This window comes from Nymphalis io, chromosome 10 (assembly GCF_905147045.1).
Source record: "Nymphalis io chromosome 10, ilAglIoxx1.1, whole genome shotgun sequence".
Lineage (NCBI taxonomy): Eukaryota > Metazoa > Arthropoda > Insecta > Lepidoptera > Nymphalidae > Nymphalis > Nymphalis io.
In genome coordinates this window covers 13,087,317-13,103,980 of record NC_065897.1, presented here as the reverse complement: position 1 = coordinate 13,103,980, position 16,664 = coordinate 13,087,317, and the positions used below count along the sequence as shown (strand labels likewise).

The window sequence follows — 16,664 nt, the reverse complement described above, 5'->3', positions numbered from 1 at the left end:
ATTTTTATTAAACGCTTGTTTTATATTTCAGGTGAACGATGATGGTAGCTTTACATTTGGTTACGAGGCGGCGGATGGATCCTTCAAGGAAGAAACAAGAGGAACCGACTGTGTAGTCCGCGGCAAATACGGCTACGTTGACCCCGATGGCAATAAAAGAGAGTTCACGTATGTGTCAGGAAACCCTTGTGATCCGAACAAACCTGACGATGACGAGCAAGAAGCTCAAGCCCCAGAATCAGCGGAGAGAGATGACCCAGAACCAAATTATCCGAGCAGACCAGCCTACAGGCCGACAACAGCACGACCAGCGACCACCTACTTCCAAAACGACTTTAGGGACGCTGATGAAGAACCCGAAGAAGAACCTCTTCAACACATCAGACAACGTGTGGTTCAACGCCCACAACCCGCTAGACCGGCACTGCGACCAAATTACCCAGCTCAACAAATCGCTATCACACCTCGACCTGTACCCGTCACTACTCCCAGAGCGCTACCTCCAGCGACCACTTTTAGACCACACCAAGTCGTACAAGTGACACCAAAGCCCCAGATTCAGTACAGCCCCGAGCCCGAATACTCACCCGCTCCTACTCCCACTGCTGTGCTCAGCTCAGGAAGACCGGGACAAATAGATTTTGCTGCAGAATTCGCGAAATTCCACCGCGAAAATCAAGGCCCATCTACTACTCCAAATTCGTTAAATGCACCTGCTAAATCTACCCACGCAGCACCTGTGCCTTCTGGTAATCCGTTGTACTCGACTGAGTTAGTCTACGATCCTTCCAGCGGCCATTACGATACCCAGCTCTTCCAGGCTTTGCCTCAAACTAAGGGAGAACTAAACCTCAACCAACGTCTTCAACCATACGTTGCTCAACAGCAACAGCAAAGACCTTTCATCCCATCTCCTCAGATTCCATCAAATGCAGATCAAGCTAGTCCCGCCCAGTACAGACAGCAACTTCAACCGGTTAACGCCCAGGTGATCTATCAAAGACAACAGGCCGAAACTCAGTTCCAGAGCTCCCAGCAGCTGTTTGCTCAACAGCAGCAAATCCAGCAAAGTCAACTGCAGAGAGACAGAGCGGCGGCGCGTGCTCAGGCACAAAGATTAGCTCTCGCTCAATCGCAAGCTCCTCAGCGAGCTCCCCAATCGCCACAATACTACTACGTACCGAGGGGAGAGAACCCTTCTTCGGGACAAATCGACGCTTTTCTGAGAGGTCACGGCATTCAGGTCTAGATATTTAGTTTAATACCTGAGCTAGATAATTCTATCGATCGACTGAGTCCATATAGCCATAAATATAAATAACGTACAAGTCTTAAATATCGGTCGCATAGTGCAGTGTGGTGAGGTATCTAGTTCGATGGACAGGCGGCAGGCCGCGAGTGTATATAATGCTGCGTACCTTAAAATAAAAATTAGTTTTAAGATTTAATTATAATTGTAAACCATTTTTGTACGAAAAGTCCACGATGTTCTGTGCTTGAGCGTTTTGTAAAATCGAAATACCATTTTTTGTAATATTTTGTTTTATAATAAATTATAATTTTATTAATAAAATGTTTTCATTTTATTTTTTATGAACATATTTTTATTATTTTATATAAGAAGGTAGACAGGGAAATTAGTCATTTGGTGATAAGTGGTCATCACCGATCATATACATTGACATTTTAAATTCAAGGAGACGATTAACGTTTATAAGACACATTTATATTTTAAGTATTTTTTACATTCACCAAAATTGTGTGCATAATTGTGAATGAGTGAAACAATAATAATAAGGAACTTTATTCACCAAAAAAAGTACGAACCATAAAAAGGTAACCGTACCGTACCGTAACAGCCTGTGAATGTCCCACTGCTGGGCTAAAGGCCTCCTCTCCTCTTTTTGAGGAGAAGGTTTGGAGCTTATTCCACCACGCTGCTCCAATGCGGGTTGGTGGAATACACATGTGGCAGAATTTCAGTGAAATTAGACACATGCAGGTTTCCTCACGATGTTTTCCTTCACCGTAAAGCACGAGATGAATTATAATCACAAATTAAGCACATGAAAATTCAGTAGTGCTTGCCCGGGTTTGAACCCACGATCATCGGTTAAGATTCACGCGTTCTTACCACTGGGCCATCTCGGCAAAAAGGTAACACTCATAAAAAAAGAATTCAAATTGAAAAGTAACATACTACACAACTAAATAAAATACAAACATGCATATTGCTAACAGACAAAAGATAAGTTTTTTTAAATACAATAGAAATATTACATTTCGAATAAAATTTTTATAAAACTATTAAGTTAAAAAGTATAAACAACTACTTTAATAACTTTCTTAGACCATTATTTATTGTTTATGAAGTAAGCATTCAAACCAAAAAAGTATAAGTGTATTATATTTTTTCTTCTATTTTCATATGAGGAATGAGGTGACTTGAATCTGGTTTATCAGAAAATTAGCAAGCCGAAATAGCAGTGCGCCGATCGCGACTTCTGAAAAACGGATAGACGACGCGGTAGTTTTAAAATGGGGTCCGCATCTTGGCAAAGACAGGTTGTCCTTGAGCTAATGAGAATTAATGGGTAGTTCAAAAATTCTTAATTATTCGCTATTGGTATAACATACTATGCTTTATTTATTCACTCAGTAATTTAGTTCATTTAATCATAAGAATAATTATTTGTTTGTTTAATTTTTACACAAATAAATAAATATTTTATGCAATTTATTATTTAATTATTAATCTGTGTTTGTGATACCTGTTTTGGTCCGGCCAAAGCTTATTATATATATTATTTCTTATTTTTATAATATATATATGTGTCCTAAATTCGAGCTTAGTTTCTTTTGTGAAATTGTTTTTAAATTTAGTTACAACATACACCCATACAATAATAGTTTTAATTAATTAAAAAAATTTAATAATATGTAGACGATACCGCATTTGATGAAATTAAGGCAACCAGATAAGAGAGTTGTGAAAATTAAGAATTAGCCTTTCGTGAACAAAGCTCATAAATACCAAGTCATCTAATTATCATAGTAATATACATTACATAGTAATAAAGAATGCGGAATTCAGCGCAATGATTATTGTAGTTTCTAGGCCGTGTCCCATTAAGTAATTTAATTCATTCAATCAAAACCAGTTTGTCGATCTTACGTCTTAATTGCATAGTTTTTGACATGGATAATATACAAGCCTAATGATTCATATAAAATAATATATAACATGATACAAAAAATAGGATATCTTGAAATTGAATGTCAGCATTTTATTTACCAATTATTTATACCTGATATATAAATAAATATGATGATATAATCAATATAAATCGGTGATTGTAACGTGACGTGAGTGACGCACCGCATCTTTTCTTCATTCGTTTATTTAAACAACATATAATACAAATATCAGGCTGCCGGATCAAAATTGAAAAATGACCTGGGAATTATTATTTATAAAAATAGTGGAATTAGACTGTATGACACATAAAGCTTTTATTATTTATTTAAAGCTTTAATGTGAACAATTCTTACTAAATTAATTGACAAATGTTATATTTTTACTCATTTCTCTGACCCGCAGTCCAAAGGTCCAGTGTCCTAGCCATGAAAGCGTACCAGACAGACTTTTACATTCAAATGCAGCCTTTTTGAATTAGCCACTAGACCAATGAGGCCGCTGATTTCATTAACCTTTTATGAATTAATATTATAGTACTTACCAAATTGTCCTAAGCTGACCTCTATGCCCTATTCCAATCGAAGCCGATATAAACAAACCTTAGATTGACATAATCCATGTTATTTGTTATTAGCTCTGCTATACTATATACAACAAACAGTTCTTATTCATATATCTTTATATATGATATCATTCATCATAATTGCATGCATTTATAGGCGACGTGTAGTATTCGTTAGACTAAATTTTACTCGCTATTTAGTCTCTTTTACATTTATAGCCAAGCAACAATATATATGTAATATGTATGTAGTTTATTTCTAAAAGAATGCTTGCTTACATGCTTAAACATATTCAGGGGCGTATTAACCTACTAGGGGCGTATTACCTATTGTTAAAGGGACACGTACCCACGAGCACGGAGCCTCTTGATGACACATAGCAGGTCTTACATATGTCCTTTCATAAACGCTACCCATTTTTTGTTACTTTTTGATTTCACCTTTCTGAAAAATGTTAAGAACCTACTTAAAGATTACACAAGAGCTCTAAAACACATTATTAGTTACCTACGAATTATAATTAATCATGTAATGCTTTTTTTTTCGTTTTCCGGGGTTTAACTTTCAGTTTCAGTTAGCCCCTACTATGTACCGATCTCACGCACACATTAAAGCACTTACAATGACAAATCTTACGCTGACGTCATCTGACGTTCGAAATATTACGCTGATGTCATATGACGCACGAAATCTTACGTTTACTGGTCTGACACTCGAAGTCTTAATTGGCAGTACCGTATAATGAGCGGTAAATGTTTACAAAGCAAAAAACAAATTATAATAATATAATTATAACTACACCTTAACTTGAAAATTATAGTTGAAATGTATATATATGTCAGAGATAATAAATTTAAGCGGGTATACGACGTCACTTATTTTATTACAATAGCAACACACAAGGTGATTGACATCTTATGGGTTACTGGTCGGTTGTCAGACGTCAAGTTGTGAAAAATATAAGACGGGTGCCTATTTTATTGTACAGCCGAATAATGGAAATAAAATATAATGGTTTATCTATCAGTCAGTAGGGCGTGTGATCGTTTGTCTAGCGACCCCCTTGGTCTCTTGCTCTCAGGACAGCGCCAGCGCCGGACATGCGCACTCATGTGTTCTGATACGCTTAGCTTCCTGAATTACAGCCGTTGGATATGCAAATTAAATCAAAGCAGTTGCGATTTTTTTAATAAGATTGCTTACGAACAATAAGGAGTATTCAAAGCTGACGCCAATCTTCGCTAGTCGGAGTGGCACTCGAAGAAGAAGTTATGATTTATTTTACTACCATACGAAAATATTATAATTTAGCGAATGCAGATAATATATGGTAACATATAATAAGATGAAATAGATTTGGAGAGTACGTGTCAATTTGTTTAAAAGCGATAGACACCGTGTGTGTCGTATTTTATAAGTTTCTTAGTAGCTTCACAAGTTAGCTTGTATCTAAATTGCGATAATTTATTTATTCAGATACCCTGTTTTTTTGGATTATTAATTAACCCCGATCTTGGGCAATAATAGCTAAGAAACATGCCTAATACAGCCATGAGCCAAGCGGAAATGAATACTCGCGTGACTCACGTTCCAGAAATCGATTAACGTCGTTGGAGGAATAAACCGTTTACCTCCACGAGGGACGCTGCCGTGACAGTGGATAGTGATTGTGACTATGGTGGAGCATCGGGATTCTGCAGCGTTGTCTTCGCAAGGGCGTTCCGTGAGTGCTGCCACGAAACACGGTGCTGGTGCGACCGGTATCATTGATGCGATACAATTTATCAATACTACGGTGAGATCCAACCAATTTTTCAATTCTAATTTCGATCCTAGCATAAAAATTTTATGCAAGAAAGTAGATCGCGCTAAAATTTAAAGCCAATATTGATACTGAGCATTGTCTCGCATTTGTAATTGTTTGAACACGACCCGTGCAGAACCCTAGCCTTTAACCTAGGTTGATTGGATTGATATTGGCATTGTAGTGATAAAGTATGTAATACTATTGTATGTTAGTAAAGGAATAAGCTGATAAGTTTCAGGCCTTTATCTAGCAAAGTTGAGTGTACAAGAAATACTGTGGAAAACTTCTTTGTACATCGATTGTTCTACAAATAAAATAAGGTCTTTTTAGCGAAGGAATATGATTTGTTATTTAATTTAATATTACAATATAGCATTTTGTTGAAAGCGTGGTTAGTCAACAATCGTGAGAGTATGTACAGATATTTGTGCCTAGGACAAAGAGTGGTGTCCCGAAGTATGTATTGCGCTATTCGATTGAGAGTATAAGGAAAAGACTGTACTAGCCCTACAAGTCAGTTTGTAGCGTTGACGGTTAGTCAAGTCGCTCTTAGTGGAAAATTTTCATTAGCCACTGCTAACGAATGAATATTTTGGGACACAATAGTCGCTCCAGTCTTCAATAGACGCGGGTTTCTCTATTAAATTAAAGAAGTGCCTTTTTAGCAACCAGAAATTTTTTTTAAAAGGTTGCACTATCAGTCAAGGTCAGGTACAGCTGAAAAATCAGAAAGATTATGGATCCTACAATCCATAATGGATTAGTTTTATTTAATTACGTAGCAAATTTATCGATTAAATAGCTGTGCTCGTAGTTTTACCTGCGTGTTACTTGAAGAGATCACTATCATCATACTATTACTAATTTTTGTTTGTATTTAATTTATGCTTTATTTACATGAAAAAAAAAACGGAATAAATATATGCGGCAACGAAATGAGGTACCTACCTAGCCTATAAACTTTAACTTACAAAGTTATTTACAAACCAAAAATAAACACGTATGTATGTGTGAGTATTTTCGAACAACATACTCAACTACCCGTTTTAATAATATATTCCTGCAATAAATATTTGACATTTATTTATCAATTTTATAAGTATTATTTAAATTAAGAATTATAATGTAATGTAATACCTTGTAATTAGATTAAAGTAATTTTCATTAATAATTTAAGTTAAAATATTTGGATGTCATAGGTGTGGTGACTAAGCATGTATATCATGCTTAAAGTAAATAAATGGAATTGAATTGAATAGAATTGTCAAAGCTATAAATGGTGCTAAAAACGGTCTATGGTCTTGTCTCGATATTAAACTTATGCCAATTATTATGAAAGCATAGGAATTAATATTTTATAAAAACGACTTTGCAAATAATGCATTGTTTTGGAATAGATTTGATTACCATACAAAACGAGTACTGTTCTGGAGTCCAAATCGATTGGCGATATATCCAAGTGCTGACGTTGCTGCATGACGCTACTGTTATGACCGTCAAAGTACAAAATCAGCAGTCTGACCCTATGGTCAGACTGAGATTAAAATAGTTTAATGCATCGAGGAGTGAGACAAGGGGATTTCATTTCCCCGAAATTGTTCACTAATGCATTAGAGGATACGTTCAAGACGCTGCAATGAGATTGGCGAGGCATAAAGGTAAACGGTGAGTACCGTTCACACTTGAGATTTGCAGACGATATCGTCATCGTAACAGAAACCGTGCAGGACATGCAGTATATGCTGAGCATAATGGTTGATTCTTCTGTTCGTATTGGTCTCCAGAAGAACTTGGACAAAACCAAGATAATGTTCAAACAATACGTTAACCCGGAATCGATAACTCTTAACGAAGTTGTTCAGGAGTATGTATACCTTGGGAAAACTTTGTAGTTGCGTCAAAACAACTTTGAGAAGTGAGCACGTAGAAGAATACAGCTGGGCTGGGTAGCGTATAGGAAACTTGGTCAAGTCTTCATGACAAATACCGCAATGCCTGAAAACTAAACTCTTCAACAAGTACGTCTTACCGGTTATGACTTACAGATCCGAGACGTGGACACTGACAGTGCGTTTAGTCCACCATTTTAAGGTCGCTCAGCGAGCTGTGCAGAGGGCTATGCTCGAAGTTTTTCTGAAAGATCGAATTCCAAATGTGGTGATCCGACAAAGAGCCAAGGTTGTCGACGTGGCCCAAAGGATTAGTAAGCTGAAGTGGGCTGGACACATATGTCGTAGAACCGACAACCGTTGGAGTAGACGTGTTCTGGAGTGGAGACCGAGCCTTGGCAAACATAGCGTGGGACGCCCACCAGCTAGGTGGAGTGATAATATACACAAAGTGGTTGGCAATCGATGGAGACTGAGAGCTGAAGATGGAACTCAGTGGCGTGCCATTAGAGAGGCCTATATCTAACAGTGGACGACGCAGGGTTGATGATGATGATGATGACAAAAGGTTATAGTTAACCTTATAAGGTAGATATATAGCAAAACCAAAAAAAACGATACGAAACGATAGAACCAAAAATTGTTTGGGTTCTATCGTTCATTTACTCATATGTCTTATATGTACAGCCAACGAACGGTTGCAGATTTATTATATGTATAGATTTGTTGTGCTGAATAGTAATTTGAATTGACTCACTATCCATAATTGAACGACTATTGTTTTGAATTGAAACGAGAATTATGTTGTTTTGTTAAACGTAATCCTGTGTATAATATATAATAACGTAAACATTTCTTTTTATTAAAAATAAATGTTCGTCATTGATTGATTAAATGTTTTATTTAAACTGAAAGCTGTTACGCTTTTCGAAGGATGGATTGAAAGCATTATTGCTTTGTCCTAGTGGTTCGATGTAAGCTGTTACGCTCTGTCGAAGGATGGATTGAAAGCCTTACCGCTTTATCCTTGGGCTCAAATCTGTCTTGACCCAAGGTTGATGCTGAAAGCTGTAACGCTTTGCAATGTATTCCAAGTGCTGCTTCTGAGAAATGCTGAAAGCTCGAACGCTTTGCTATATGCTAGAGCTGTAACGTGCTGAAAGCTTGTACGCTTTGCTTTGTGTGAGATTGAAAGCTATCTGTAAGCGCTTTGCTTGCATGCGTGCCATGCGCTATGCCATTTAGGCTGGAAATGACGTCGAAAAGCAACGCGAGAGCGCGTTAAGGATCAGAATGGCCGTGTCAGAGATAATAAATTTAAGCGGGTATACGACGTCACTTATTTTATTAGAATAGCAACACCACACAAGATGATTGACATCTTATGGGTTACTGGTCGGTTGTCAGACGTCAAGTTGTGAAAAATCTAAGACGGGTGCCTATTTTATTGTACAGCCGAATAATGGAAATGTAAAATATAATGGTGTATCTGTCAGGAGCGCGAGTGATCGTTTGTCTAGCGACCCCCTTGGTCTCTTGGTCTCTTGCTCTCAGGACAGCGCCAGCGCCGGACGTGCGCACTGACTGATTTAATAAAATCAACATACTGGACGACATTTGCGGCCATTAAAATCCATTTGAATCCGCGACATATATATTTTAATTATATCAAAAACATGATACAAATATTAACAAAATCGATATAATCTTGAAAACGTATCAACGTTATTTTCGCACTTATAATATATTCATATAGACAAGTAGTGCACTCTATTCGACACAATATACACTAGCTAGCTAATTATAGCTACCACAATTACACTTCACGTATAAAATTATACGTGCATGGAACCGTTCATTTTAATAACAAAAGATGGCGCTCTTAACAAAAATGTTTACAAAGCTTAATACGATGTTTTTAATTCTTCGTCACGGTAGCATACGCAAGCAATCCCGTGGTGCTCCTCGTTAAGACGAAAAGGTTACCGCTGGTTTTTTAGTGGGTATTCCGATGTTCGGGGCGCACTCGGCGCTTCAGACACCGGTTAGCCCCACATACGCTCCCACTACTCCCGAGGGGAAAACGTTTTTCCTGCGTGAAAAAAAAAGTATTAATTCCTAATATTATATAAAAACGTCGAAGTTTATATTATCCATACTAATATTATAAATGCGAAAATAAATCTGTCTTTCTGTTACGCTTTCGTAGCTAAACCGCTAAACTGAATATGATGAAATTTGTAATGAGGCTTACTTAAGCCCCAAGGAAGGGTATAGATTTCTTTTTTAAACTTAGTAGGGGGGTTAGTTATGATATGGTACTTTATGTTAATATCAAATTCGATCAAATTGGTTGGATGGAACTTACTTATAATTAAGTTGGAAAATTTATGTCAGATATACAAACAGGTGATGTTTGATAAAAGTTTTTAATAAGTATATGTAATATCATATTTATCTTCTCTAATATAATTTAAGGTTTCAGATATTGGCAGAACCATGTATTGCAGGAAATCTCTATTAATTAAGCCAGTAGTTTTTATGTCATCGGTTTTTATCACCACTGGCATTATAGAGAGCAAGAAATGTCCCAGTTTTCACCAGGACCCAGGCATCTTCCGTTAGTTAAAAGATGGTACATATTATATTATTACGTTATTGATACTTTGATGAACAAAAAGTGAAAAATACGATTTCGATTATAATATGTAAGTCTGATAATGGGGCAACCTTGTGGAAATAGTTACTACTGTCCATATAAATTGGCTATACAAGAAATATGTTACCCACCGAGAAATATAGTTCTTATATCGCCAAGGCCCCACAACCCTTGGGAACTAAGTTAAGTCGAACCGGAACACAACAACACTCATTAGTGCTGCGAAAGTATAAGTGATGATGGGGGCGTACCAAGACAGCAGCAAGACAGAGGGCAGCTTGTACAAAGCCTTGCCACCACGCCAAGTAAATGAGTTCCATACAGCACATAAAGTTCCCGTACAACGTAATGTTTTTTCATCAGCTCAGTCAATAACTTGTAAATTATTGTTTATATTATGTATATTTCCAACACTAAATGTATATAAAAGAAACTAAGTAATATTAATATATATATATATTATATATATTCCAGTAGTGCAGTACTTATGCAGATTTCCTCACAATGTTTCCCTTTAAATTTAAGCTTGAGACAAATTTTATAAACCGATAATGATAAGCACATGAAAACTTAGTTGTAATTGCCCGGGTTTGATCCTGCAATCTTCTCTTATTTCTAGCCACTGAAGGTAGTCCATCTTAACTCAATGAAAAGTTTAAAATCCTATATCAAAAGTAAAACAAAAGTAGCTACAAATCAATTACTACAACTGAGTACAATTATATCTGAATATAAACTCCTCTTATTATAAATCAATGGTCATATCGTCTTATTTATGTACTTTTATTACCTAATTGCTAAAATGAATTTTATACTTTCAAGCTCTCGCATATGATACAAAAAGAATGGTCAGTAGATATTCGACGGTTCAGGTTTAATCCTGTTAACTCGTAATATGAATGCATATATGATAATATGGATTGAATAGTTAAATCTAATAATATTCAAGACGTCGAATATATTTTACAAGTAAATAGTTATTCTTGTTACATTACTAAAATTTCCATCTTATTTCGTTATTAGGCAACAATATAGTACACCAAAATTTGCTAGATAAGCTAAAGAAACTTAATATCAATTATCAAAAAGCCATTTTGCTGCCACCGCAACGATCCCATTATCTCTGCTCATTTCAAGCTAGCGAGCGGAACCTTGAAAGTAAATTTCGTTCATAATTCTATTTGTAATTAGCACGAATGAAATCGTGTGAACACTGTCAAAGAAAATATTGTGAAAATAAATATGGACATCAGGTGAATTATTTAGTTTAACGTGATCTCGATACGCAAGAAGTGAATTAAGACGGTTTAATAATGTCCACAGCTCACGCACTTTATTCGAATGGACAATTAAACAATTGCGATTTTACAACGCGAGTATATGCATAGAAAAAAGATTTTCCGTTTCAGATAATAAAGTGACAACAATAGAAGTGTTTGCGTAAGGTATTCGCACGCTAGGGAGTCAAGTGGGGCGTTATTTTATATAGGGGACTAGTGAATGCGGCGGTCGCCGTAGCGCCGTCATGCGGCTGCTGTCGTCCTACCGAGATGAACCTCCTTATACTCCTCGCTTGCGTCACTACAGTAGCAGCAACAGCTACTAACGTGACAGAAAATGTAACTTCTACTGAGTCACCAATTAATTCAACCAAAGAAATCCTCACGGCCAGCGAAACGGGTGATCCGACTAAAGTTGAAATAGTTAAACAGATACGTAGATTGAACGAAGATGGATCTTACACGATTGGGTATGAAGCAAACGATGGCACGTTCAAAATTGAAAGTCGTGATGTTTTAGGCAATGTCAAGGGAACTTTCGGATATGTTGATGATGATGGTGAAATTAAACGTGTGACATATTCTTCTTCGGGTGATAGTACACCGGTACCAGTAACAACAAGTACGACGTCTAGTACACCAACAATGGTAGTGAGAGTCAATAAAACTGTGTCGTCAACCACACGGAGACCTCTAGCAACCGTCGTTTATCCAACTAGAAGCAGTGCGACTACGAGAGGAACTGTTATACAAGCGATACCCCGACGAAGACCGGTATCCAGTTCTACCCGAGGGCCAGTTGAAATTACTACTGATAGACAAAATCATGAAGAAACAACAGCTAGTACTTTAAACTTATTCAGGAAAGAAGATGCAGTTAAAACACGAACACAGTTGTCAAAGCCAGTGCCGGTGACAGTAAAAGATGATCTTATTACAAAACAAACCACTACAGCTTCACCGCAAACAATAAAACCAGTTTATGAACACGTTATTGAAAAAGAGCCAGACGTTAACAAATCGAATACTATTAGACGTGAATTAGTAGGAACGAGTTCCAATCATCACATGGTGAGTCTACAACAATCTATGGGAGATGATTCAACCGATGTCTATGGTGGTCATCTATCACACGGTACAGTGAGACCATTATTTACAACGACTACAGCGCGACCAAGGATCCTACCAATTCACTCTTTATTAGCAGCGAGACAAAATATTCAACAGCAATACCAAGATACGCAATTGGATGACCAGGAAACAACTTTAGAAGCTAGCACTGGTCGAGTTTTCAACCATGAAAATGTAGTGACGTCTAATCCGGTTCCAGTAATTCATATCCCAGCACATAGACAACCAGAAGAAAGGCTTTATCAACAACCTATATATCATAGACCTTCCGCAATCCATTTTAGAACTCAAGAATATTTGAGAGACAATCCAGGCGCACCAATTCCAATCGGTAACCAGCGGCCCTTTCTCCAATATGAATATCAAGATAAGTTATTGGACACGCAATATGTGAAAGAACCTCCACAGTCAAAGGCTTCGGTTCAAGAACCCTACGAAATTCGCCCAGCGCCAAGAATAGTTCAAATACCAGTTGACGAAAGAGGTATCCCTATTCAAGGATATGAGCCAAGGTATGTAAATTCTTACCGTCCGCAGCCGTTATATCAGAGATACGATCCCGTGAGTGACATGTATTCTATATCTGCCCCAGTGAGCACACGTGATTTTAAGCGCTTGCTCCATATTCTGATAATGAGACAGAACCGCTTGCAAGCTATAATGGATCAGATCATGCCTGGGCCACCATATCAGCCTCCATCTTATCGGCACGAGGCTTATCAGCAGCACCGTCATTATCAAGATGACGAACGATACGACTACAGGTACGATCCTCAATACAGACAAGAGGTATATTCCAATCAATTATCCACATACGATGACCCTCAATATGAGAGTCAAAGATACGTGCCACGGAGAAGGTACTCCCGTCCTTACGATTCCCAAGGGTCGTCTTCTAACCACATAGATGAACCTGCAGAGTATCTCCCAGTAGAAGTAAGAGAAGCTTTACTACTTAAAATGTTACTTCTGGCCATCAACCCTGATTATGTGCCCACAACACCTCCAGCGACGGAGCTGACCACCGCGGCACCGCCGAGAAAGCAGGTGAGAAATGTTCAAATACTCGGAGAGGAGGGTTCTACAAATCCAAAACCCACACCAAGAAACTAATTCTTTCAAGTGATACCATAGAAATAGTCAAAAGTATTATCTTTAATTTTACTTTCAAATGTGAATACTATATACATAGATCGTAAAAACTGTTTTTATACTGTAGATAAAGTTTTTTTTTATTAATTTTGAATTTTTAATGCCCTACCCAGTTCCATTTTTTTCATACTCACATAATAATACTTTTAAAGGGCCTTGAAAATATATTAGTTTTTTAATGAATACTCAAAAAACCTTGTAACGATATAAAGGTAAAAAGAATACACTAATTGTTTGTTAGTCTATTCGGTAGTTTACACTTTTGCAGAAACAACAGGAATAGTTTCGGTGAATCTTTCTATAGTCAAATTTAATTCCCAAGTTAATTATAATTAACATAAATATAACCAATAACGTCATACATATCAGCAAATGACTTAACGATTTCAAATACCAAAGAGTAACCAAATTAGGTTAGAGACATTTATTTTCTCAAAAGATTTACATTTAAATCACTTACAGAGAAAATTACAAGCCTATTAGTAAAAAAAAATCGAATAGGCGTACATAAACGGCGTAAATAATACGATGAATGTTACATTAACCTAATATCAGTACAGTGCAAACAAGTATGAATATTTTGTGACGTGAAGTAGGATATAATAAATGCAACAAACGACGATTGCACCTACTTAGCCAGAAATTTAATTTTGCTATTTTGCAAGTAAAGCAACGAACGACAAATGAGTGTGTGTAATATTTTGCGATAACAACTTCCATTGTTTCCATTTACATGTCGTAGTAAAACGCCCACACTTATCTCACGAGACGCAATACATATATAATTATGATATATCTAAGTGGAACACAGATTCGAGTGATTAAAATGACTATAACTTTTTTAAATTTATGATAAAATTAAAAAAACATTTTATAACAATTTCTTTAAACGTTTAAAAATAAAATTTTACCTTTCATTAAACATTATTATCAGATTCGAAAATAGAAATCTATGAAGGTATTGAACATTGACTACTTCTGTACTTTAGTTCATATTTACCTTGTGGCCGGTTACCCACATATCAGTTTCTCTAAAACAAAGCGATACAAAATATGAATACGAAATGAATAAAATCGTACAGATCAAAATGTACTATAACTTTAGTTACAGCAATTTTGTTTTATTAAGGGTAGGCTATGTTAGAAGATTAGGAGATTCCTAAATCTTGAAAAAGTACTTAGTGGTTGATATATAGTAACTTCAAAGACAGACTGGCACTGTCTTAATTATTTTATTGTTTTGACTTTGTTCGTCAATTTCGAAGGATTTTTTATATATCTAATAAATTAGTTAGATTTGGAGCTTACTCTATCACTGTCCAGAACACTACAACTGTGATAGAACTCAAATAATTTCCTTTTATGTTTTTGTTAACATGAAATGAAAACTTAGTAGTCTTCATTCGGATTGAACCGGCGACCTTCGGTCAAGATTCGCGTGTTCTATCTACTTTTATATCTAGATTTATATTTAGGTCATCTTAAGAAATTTCTCCTAAGAAATACCTTTTTTATACTAAAAATGAACATATTATCTAATACTTTTCTCCATGAAATTGTCACACGCTCCAAAAGTTGCGTATATGTGAGTGAATGTTACACGATAAAACAATCTAACAAAACGTTTTATGCAATGAGAAAAGAAACAATAATTTTGCTTGAAGTATCTAGTTTAATTAGTATAAGTTCTACTATGATAGGAAATTATCTCCTTAGAGCAAACTGATTATGAACTTACATATCTAAAATAATAGAAACAGTTATAATTTTTATTTAATTGATAACATAACAAGAAACACCCTGAATGATGACTAATGTTTATCACTTTTTATTATAATGGTTCTATTAACTCATAAATTACAGTAACCTAAATGGGTAACAGCTTGAAAATATCTCCCTATGAGAGCAAATGGCACCCGTCCCTGTCGAGAGGAAGTTTTAGCACTTATTCCATAACGCTGCTTGGATGCGACTTCAGTGAAATTAGACACATACAGATTTCCTTGCGATGTTTTCCTTTACTGCTGAACACGAGATGCATTATAAATGCACAATTTTCAATTCAGTCGTGCATTTGTTTTGAACTCATAATTATAAGTTAATATTCATGCGTTTAACCACTGGGCTTTCACAGCGACTCGACATAACATAACACTTGTAATGTTCTGATAGTTTGCGATATTATATAAAATAAAATGACATTGATATATTACTTTTTATATCAACCTTGTACAATGCCAGGCGAAAATAAATTAAGTTCAATTTATTTTAGCCTTGCATTAATTCGATTATGTGACAACATAATAATGAAAATTTTAGTTAGTATATATATTTTTAATTTAAATTGAAATGATTATTATGTAAATTGATGTAAGTATGCAGCAATAATGATTATTAAAAATGTATGTATGATTGAATGGCTAGTTGATCTGGTGGTTAGATGTAAGGCCAGATTCTGATGTTCAAATCCTAGGTCAGGCCAATAGAATTATAGGGTTTTTCTGTCGATGAATCTCAGTATCATCTCAGGCTCTATAAGTTGGAAGTGTGTACTCCTGCGCCTAAACTCTTTCCAGTCATGTCAGATTGCCTCCCCATTGGATTATGAGAGTGAGGAAATAGAGAGTGTATCTGTGTTTGTGCACACATTTATGCACTATAATATGTCCCGCGCTGTTGGCTAATCTTACCTTACTTTACTTTTTTTAGAATTGTGATACTTGCTTACTTGCTTGTTTTTAAAACGCCACGTAGAGTTCTTTTTAACATTTCACGAGTGAGATACGAAGTGAAGTGAAGATTACCAAATAGAACAGCTGCATTGAGTTAAGAATTTGCACTTACAGAATGGCATAGCATAGTACTATTAAGCTAATATAAACGTGTATCAGATATACTACCTGAGAAAACAGTGCTCTGTCTTCTTCTTTCGAATATCAAATCAATAATGACAGAAAGAGATAAATCAGTGTTTAACTAAACTG

At 36.1% G+C, this 16,664-nt stretch overlaps 2 protein-coding genes across 2 annotated transcripts in view; both read left to right on the top strand.

The window, feature by feature from the left end:
- The window catches only part of LOC126771461 (uncharacterized), a 39,654-nt gene extending 38,081 nt beyond the window's left edge, over positions 1-1,573 (top strand). Inside the window, exon 4 of the mRNA XM_050491357.1 lies at positions 32-1,573. Within this exon, the coding sequence (XP_050347314.1) occupies positions 32-1,249 (1,218 nt within the window). The 3' untranslated portion in view covers positions 1,250-1,573. The remainder of the gene's footprint in view (positions 1-31) is intronic.
- Positions 1,574-11,667: 10,094 nt separating this feature from the next.
- Positions 11,668-13,641, top strand: LOC126771416 (uncharacterized). Its single transcript, XM_050491284.1, has one exon. The coding sequence runs from the start codon at positions 11,668-11,670 to the stop codon at positions 13,639-13,641; it is 1,974 nt and encodes a 657-aa protein (XP_050347241.1).
- The last annotated feature ends 3,023 nt before the right edge of the window (positions 13,642-16,664 follow it).